We start from the raw sequence: 8,382 nt of genomic DNA on the forward strand, positions 1-8,382 counted from the left end.
AAGGTAATTTAGCTTAACTTTAATCTTCTACGAGAACAAACAAATGAAAGTCTTTGCAACCATTACTTTTTCGGTAAATGTTCCACCACAGTTCTTGTTTTACATATCACACCACAATAATTTGGACCTACTAGAATCAATCGCCTTGCCCCCCGTGGATACGGGCCTGTTTGAACCTAAGCAATTTTTGAAATTGGAAAGTCAAATAGGCCTTCTTATTTGTTGAAGTGGCTCCAGAGGTTGTGAAACAAATTCAGTGTAAGTGGGGAAGGCTTGCCTTACGACTGTACCGACCGTATTGACAAATATTCCTGTCATTGTAATTCATTACTGGTTCAGTCGAAACTAAGCAGTCGTTGAAAGATTTAAGTCGAGTTGTGTGTTGTGGTGTTAACTAAACCAGACTTGGTTAAAAGTCATAATTTTAACCACTTGACGTAACAGCTCTTTCACGTGAGACTTAGCCGCTCTAGTGTTGCCGCGAGACGAGACGAGTAAGTCTTTTCGAGACGAGACATGCTTTTGCAGGAGACGAGACAGCCTGAAGTCTCCTCTCGTCTCGTGGCAACACTATCTTGCCCTTAGTGGATTAGATAACATTCTTGATTCTAGCGGCCACGTAGCATAAGTTGGTTAGTGTTTTTTGCACTACAATTTTTATGGTATACTTACAGTCAGTGAAAAAAGTTCTTTCTGTTTGATGAAATTAGTTGCGTAAACAACTTCAGAATGGAAGAACAATTTGAGTGTAGTTTTCAGTAAATTAAACAGAACGTAATTTTCTATACGTTCCAGCCATTACCACTGTTATTCCTAAAATAAATTTTACCAAACAGAAAGAATTTTTGTCGCTGACTGTACGAACACTGTGTTTAGCTCCATAACACCTAAGTTCTCCTAAAATGAATGTGCATCGAGAAATGTAACTCCACCCACAATAGATTATTAATGTTTAAGGTACAGAATACATTTAATTAAAAAAAATAGAAGTAAATATACAATATATGGAGGGGTTAATTCTAATTGCGGGAGGCCAATAAAAATCATGAAGGTAAATACAACGTAATGTAACATAACCTAACCAAAATTAGACTATAGTTTTATTTAAAAAAGTACGTATTCTTAGGGAAAAATTCTGCCCCCCCCCCCGGAATTAATTAAGGAGTGCTATTAAAATATCCATCAATGGACGTCACAGTTTGTTGATATTTTTAGTTCTAAATCTGTGGCATTCGCTTAAAGCAATATTGTATCTTAATACAATTCATAATAAAAATGAATTAACATTCTGAAAGTATTAATTGCTGTTATAATACAAGTATACATGGGAACCTAAATTAAGAAAGCAACTAACCGCACACAAAATTGTCAGATATTTCAAAGCTCCAACTCCACTGAGGGCATAAATTTGCAATTCAGGTGGAATATGCATTTGAAAAATTCGGTAATAAATTACAAAGACGTGAAGTGAACAGAGTGTCACATGAAAGGAGAATTGCAGGTACGAAACCATCCCTGGACTAAATTCCGTTTCTTCTTATAACTCACAATGAATATTATTAATGTAGCTATTCAAGAGAAACCATTCCTTTATGATTACTAATATAAAACACACGTTATCCTATTAAAAACAAGAACCACTCTTTGACACCTACAACAACGATTATTAACATACACAAATTATTTGCAATGTTTATTTAACCACAGATAAGCAATTAAAAGGCGACAGATTCATGCAATTAGATATTTTATTTTCAATGTGATTTGATATCTGAAATGGTGCAGTTTACGAATATGGAGGTCACTTTTTTTTAACATGTAAAGGTAGTAATATCTGGCAATTTACAAGGAAAGAGTAAAATTTAAAATGCTTATTTATGTAGGTGGTAAATATCTACAATGTATCAACACATACACAATTCAAAAGTTTGCTCCATTACCAAATAATTATACTCAAAGACGAATAGAGGCATTATTGTAATATAAGTGGCAATATCTATCACAGTGTAGGGTCTAGATTTTAGTAAGGTACCACTATCGACATAGATACAGCGTTACAAAGTGTGCTCTTCGACCATGCAATTATTTGTATGGGTTAAGAGTCACCTATTGCATATCCATCTATTTGTGAATGGTCGTGCAGCGTGGTGGACGGTAGGTGAACACTGCCCAAGTGGATGTTCAGGTGACGTCAGTTTGCTGTTCCCTCTGATTGGTTGGATACGAGTTGCGTTCCTTTTCAACACCGAGTCAGTACGGTATGAGCCCGAAAATTTAAAAGTGTCTCTCGCGCCAACAACCCATATGCTTGAATTCACAACAGAGGGAAATAACGATCAGTTACTAAACCTCGAATTGACTGAAGACGGAAGCTAAACAACAATTTCAAAACCGTAGTCGATGGTTTTGCGGATGAATTACTCGTGAATCCAAGAAAGCTGGTACACTGCTAACACGTGTTTTACTGCATTCCCCTATAGATAAACCACATTGACTTGACACCTAGCCTTCCGTTCTGAGCGCTGCTATCGGCTCAAGGAATTCCACTTCCATGGTTGCAAGGCTCTCTCGCTTAGCAACATCTGAACCCTTATTGGCTCAATGCGTGGGTGTATCGAGGGTGTGAGTTTAGTTCGCATTTTTGCCGCGGATCAAGACATTTTGGTAGCACTATAATTTGAGTTTCCGGTCGTTATATGCTCGCAGTTAGAGCTCATGTCATTTGGAACCAATGTTCAGCTGTAAGCAACCAAGCTATCTATTATATAGCCTCGATGCTCAAAGAAACTGTGAACTTCAACTCAATCAACCATTTCCTTAACTTGTCCCGTTCCCTCCTTTACTCCGCCAATTTCTCGTTATCATTTCTTCAATCATAAAAGAAAACCTCTATGTTATACATAGGCCATTTGGCTAGTAGGCACAAGTGTTGGGGAGGCTAGAGGGCAGAATAGCCCAGTCGAGACGCAATACAGGTAGGAAACTGTCAAGAATGGAGCAAAGAATTGTACGGCATTTACACTCAACCACATGCTGGACAAATGCCTCTCTAACATTATGATTGACACACAGTCAATGCACTAAGGCCTCTTTCTGTCCGCATTCTCTCCTTTCTTTCATGTACCTTGGCTTACAAATCTTGTTTTCCGGTCAATATGAGGCTTAGTCTTGCTGTGAGATCGTCCATAAGCTTCGTCCAAGATTTACCTGAGCTCAGTCCTCAAAGTGGGATATATTCGCCATTTTTTTGTTTGTCTTAAATCAGTGAAAGCCAAACCATTGATCGCGAGCTACTAGCAGCACGCGGGGACGTTTTCGGTAGTTTGCATTAACGCTCTGGTTGACTGACCTTGATTCCTAAGTTTATGAGCAATAAACAAATGTAGGATTTTTAAAAAAGAAAATTGGTATTTCTTTTGGTTCTTAGCTCACAGTAAGGTTTAAAAACGGTAAGGCGGTTCATAAGTTTGGCGACCACTGTCTAAGATCAATATTATAAGTTATACATGGGATAAATATACCTAGTATATTCTTCCCCAAACTCGACGTTAGAATCTCAAAGCTTCAAGACTGACTGAAGATTTTAGGATAATTCTTCACACATTTTTGGTTTTGTTAAATAGAAACCGACGTATTTCAGACCTGAGCTTTGCGTCGAACTGAATTTCTCGAGATAAAGATCGTTTGCTTTGTATTGTCCATAACCATATTGTCCTGTTATAATAATGTTGGATTCAGAGCCGTAGGTTTTTAGATAAAATTAAACGCTGGAGTTTTCAACTCTTAACATAAGAAATAGACGCAATTCTCACGTAATTTTTTTCTGTTATGCAGGTTGTACGGAGAGGAGAGTGTAGAATCTGTTTTCTGCTTAAATCGTAAGAAACCTGCTTATAAAGTAGAGTTATGATCCAGCCCGCAACGGCCGAGAATTTCCTCAACAACAGTACATAATGAGGCAATGTCAGTATCCACGATTAGACACTTTTTCTTCTCGTAGGTCTGGGGTTATGCTGTTTAGTGGGAAATAAATCAAAACGGATTGAGAGAGATGACATTTATTAACTTTTGAGTAAATTGGTAAAGTAAGTCCAATATTTTCCCATTCAATGTAATGCACTAATGCACTGCTACGTATCAAGGAAGCTTCTTCTGCCATTGTAGGTACGTTTCCGAACCTCAACCAGCTGTATATTGCTCTTTGAACTGATCCCGATCCATTTCACTTAACAACACAATTTTGATGAAAGTAGCGCTTACCATCTCTTTTCCCGAGCCTCTCAAATAAAGTAAGCAGCAATTAATATGGGGTAGACTACACTGTGGCAAATACCATAATAGGACTCCCTACCGAATATTTGCAGATGGATACGAGAGGGTGGTCGAAACTTCCTGCATTTGCCTCCCTTTCGTTCACATTAAACCTCGCGTGTAGGTTTAAATGAAAACTTACAAGCAACGAACATGAACTTGTCATCCGAACATCGAAATCAAACCTAGTCTATTCGATAAACATAACAAAGATATGTTTATGCACAAAAAATTAGGTGCCATGAACAACGGAGCAAATCCCTGGAGCCCATTAACCCTGTTAGTATAAAGAAAATCGTAAACTCGCAGTGAAATAGCTACACTGTTCATTGTAAAGTCGTAGTTTGTAGTTCATTTTCTTCAGCATGAAACAAACTTTCCAGAGATGCTATGTACTGGGGACCATAACATACTTGAACAGGGAAAATAGGGAGAATGTCGGGAAAATTCCCTTCAAAAATCCCTCCTATCAACTTTGGACCACTATTCTAGAGAATAGGTATGAGGGGAAAGCATGACTTTTTATACAAGGTTTTCCCACATGTCTATTCCATCTACCGATACAAAACTTGGTACACATATTTTTTATTCCCTATAGTATTTTTAGAGGTACATTTGATTCTATGCTTTTAACCGGGGACACAACCAGGAGGTCAAAGTTAATCGAAGGAATTGAAGGGAATTTTCCCGGGAATTTTTGAAAGTATTCTCTGGCTCTCTCTACTGATAGACGAGCAATACTTAGCAAGCATGCTTTCTGTTCATTTTCACTCTAGCTCTTCTCAAATAAGAAATGTGTTGATGAAACAATTGTCCGTGTTCAGCACTTATATATGGAAATTTTGAAGAAAGACATTCAGATGTAAGTGCAAAAAGTGTAATTTTAGTGACATATTACATACCACGACTTGTAAACTTTGCATCGTGTCACGAATTCTACATGTAAATAAGTGTATTAATGTAATATTTTATTACTTACCAGTCCTTCGAAAGATAATGCTGAATATGCGTCGAACTCAGTTACTCCTAGTAACATTAAAATTGCGATCCAGCCTGAAGTGTAGTAATTATTATATACCTTAACGAAGGTAACGTCTGTTCGGAACCCTAGTATGTTAAAAAGAAAGAAAAAATCCAAAAATACCCACAGTGGTCGGAATATTGGCCATTTTAATACTTGTAATGCAGAGGGGAATAAACTGTTGTAAATCTTAAATATGGAGAGGCTAAGATTTATTTCTCTCCAAACCGCTAAATATTGTACATGCAACGATGTAGGAGGTGCATGACAGGTCAATAACCATATAAAAGAAATTCAGATACGTTACGTAAATACTGAATATTTATTGATATTTCCAGGAAATTAATATATAAAAATATAACACTTGCACACATTAAAGTGCGATGTTAAGATTTAAATGATTGCAATTTAAATTTTTATCATTATTACGTTGCCCTTTTACAAGCATTCTCACACGTCGAATCACTTACTTATATTGCTATTTACTTTACAAGTGGGAGGGAATATAATTTAGAGGATCAGTGGCGTAGGGGAATTTATTTTGTGCAGTTTCTTTTGTATTTTATCAAAACTGTTTTGCCACGAACACTCAAACAAAAAAAAAAAAAGTACCTTAATGGTCTCTTGAATAAATAAATATCGAGAAACATTTTCCTCAGAGGAATTTAATGTCCAAACTAGATTCCATCTCGGTTCTAATCTGTAAGCAGAGGTGACAAATATATTATTTCAGCTTTGAATATTGATTTATATAAAGGCAAAATCATAAGAATGTGGGAAGAAACATTTCGTTCCCGGAAAGCAGAAAGGTGCTAAGCGCCATTCTCTTTGATTTCCAACTAAGTGCATATTTTGACTTCTTATTTCATGTTTAATGTTGGCACAAAGGAGACAATATGAAAGGTCTGCAGTGAAAACTGAATTCTATAGAAGAATGAAAGAATCGGAATTACTTAGTATTTCATTCGTTTTTATGCTCTCCTGAGAAATTTGCAGTTTGGCGCTTAGCACCTTTCTGCTTTCCAGGAGCGATTTCTTTTATGGATTCAGCATTCCAAAGACAGCTGTCATTTCTGCCCTTAAGACTTTCTTGAAACCATAAGTGGTAGATAGCTGAAGTTGATCTCCATGGAGTGGAAACGGTAATATAATACATTGGAACGGTTTCTTGATATGAATTTCCCTCTCTCAAGAGTAGTTCAATCTTGGCTCTAATGCATCTATTGAAACCGAAATCAGAATAAATCTACTACTACCACATCCGATTTCAATATTGATCTGTATAGAGCACAAACTGGAATTAGATAGAGAGCAATAGTTTCTTTGATGTGAAGTTAGTGTCGCGAGCAAGAGTAGGTTCAATCTCAGTCTTATAGCCGAATGTTGTAGAATTTGTCTCTTTTGGTTCCAATGTTAGATTTTGTATAGTTCAAAAACTATTTTAAAAAAGCGATTTTTTCGATATTTATTTAGCATACCAACAGTGGGTTACATCTTCACCTATATTACGTATTTGAACGGAACTGATAAATTATCGATATTCGAAATCTTTAAGTTTTACGTCCCACGGTTATTCCGGTTAGGCTAAAGGAGACGGTGATGATGAGAGATGAGTGAAATGGTGGAATGAAGAAAGTGGGAGGAAACAGGAGAACCCCGAGAAAACCCACGACCACGGTGTTTGTCCACCACAAAGTCCACACGGCGCAAGCTGGAATCGAACCAGGGACCCCAAGCACCGGAGGTGAACGCTCTACTACTGAGCCACTGCCAAGGGATACAATATGACCCCAAGGGATACATATTTCTTAAATAATTTCTTTGTACTTTGTTTTCGGTTACTGATTATTTTATTATTCCTCGACCTAATCTAGTTCTTTATATAAACCAAATATTAAAAGTTAATTATTTTAAGTAAAGTTGTTAAATAAAAAGATAACACATCAGACCTTGGGGTCATATTGACCCCAATATCTAATATTACAATTTTCCTATTATTCATTATTGTTATTACTACTATTATTATTGTTGTTATTATTAAGCCACTTCAAGGCACTAGATTATCTATTATTTAGTCTATCTTTCATGTTTGCATGCTTTTATAAGAAATTAAATAATTGGGGTCAAATAGACCCCAAGGACGGGCGTGTGTCTAGGTTTGAAGGGCCATAGGAGGGTTAAGGTTGAAATAGAGAGTGAAATCGTACAATGTATATAAAAAGTAATCAATTCACACTTTAGGCTCATAAACGTTCCTTCATACAAGAATGCCATTCAAGAACTACAATTATGTGGAGACGTGTCCACACTCATTGGACTCCCTGCTTGAATGCACCCTTGGTCTACATGACAAGCCTAAACAACACAACGACACTACAAATAAGTGGAGACATGTCTACACCCATTGAACTCCTTCCATATGTGCACCTTTAGGTCTACATGACAACTGCAAATCGCATAAATAACAGAACGACACTACAAATATGTGGAGACATGTCTATACCCACTGAATTCCCCCCGTATGTGCACCCTTAGTCTACAAATACGAACCGTGAAAAGAATAGGACGAAGATGATACAGATATAAAATTTTGCGATACTATTAGGCAAAACTTTATAAATATTTCGTAACTTATAAGCATATGCGTTAATTTGCACGCTTGTTACAGCGGATGTCTGTTAGAATACAACCAAATTAACTCCGTTCTAAGAATAAAGATATGATCTTCATTTTACGTGTACGTCAACGCTTGCGCATCGTACAGAAGTATGGTAAATGATGTAACTTATCCTGCGAATACGTCAATACTTGCGCAGCTCTACAGAAGAATATTAACTGGGTAACTGGTTGGTACGTACTTCAAGACTTGACCATCTCAAGAGAATTATGTTAGCTGGTGTAACTTATTCCAACACTCGTATAACTCTACAGATGTATAGTAACTTATTAGGGATGCGCACGAGACAAGATTTATGGCTGTCTCATCTCGAAAATGTGCTGTAAAAGTGTGATGTCTCGACTCGAAAAATGTATATTTTTCTATTGGAAGA

The 8,382-nt window shown here is 36.8% G+C and overlaps 2 protein-coding genes across 2 annotated transcripts in view; one reads left to right on the plus strand and one right to left on the minus strand.

Annotated features, from left to right (window-relative positions):
- The window catches only part of LOC145684126 (uncharacterized), a 42,012-nt gene extending 40,331 nt beyond the window's left edge, over nucleotides 1-1,681 (minus strand). Inside the window, exon 1 of the mRNA XM_081756053.1 lies at nucleotides 1,355-1,681. Within this exon, the coding sequence (XP_081612179.1) occupies nucleotides 1,355-1,513 (159 nt within the window). The 5' untranslated portion in view covers nucleotides 1,514-1,681. The remainder of the gene's footprint in view (nucleotides 1-1,354) is intronic.
- Nucleotides 1-8,382, plus strand: part of LOC145684127 (apolipoprotein D-like) — a 90,032-nt gene that overhangs the window by 30,379 nt on the left and 51,271 nt on the right. The window lies entirely within an intron of this gene.

Source organism: Thermobia domestica, chromosome 4 (genome assembly GCF_964235325.1).
Source record: "Thermobia domestica chromosome 4, izTheDome1.hap1.1, whole genome shotgun sequence".
In the NCBI taxonomy this organism is placed as follows: domain Eukaryota; kingdom Metazoa; phylum Arthropoda; class Insecta; order Zygentoma; family Lepismatidae; genus Thermobia; species Thermobia domestica.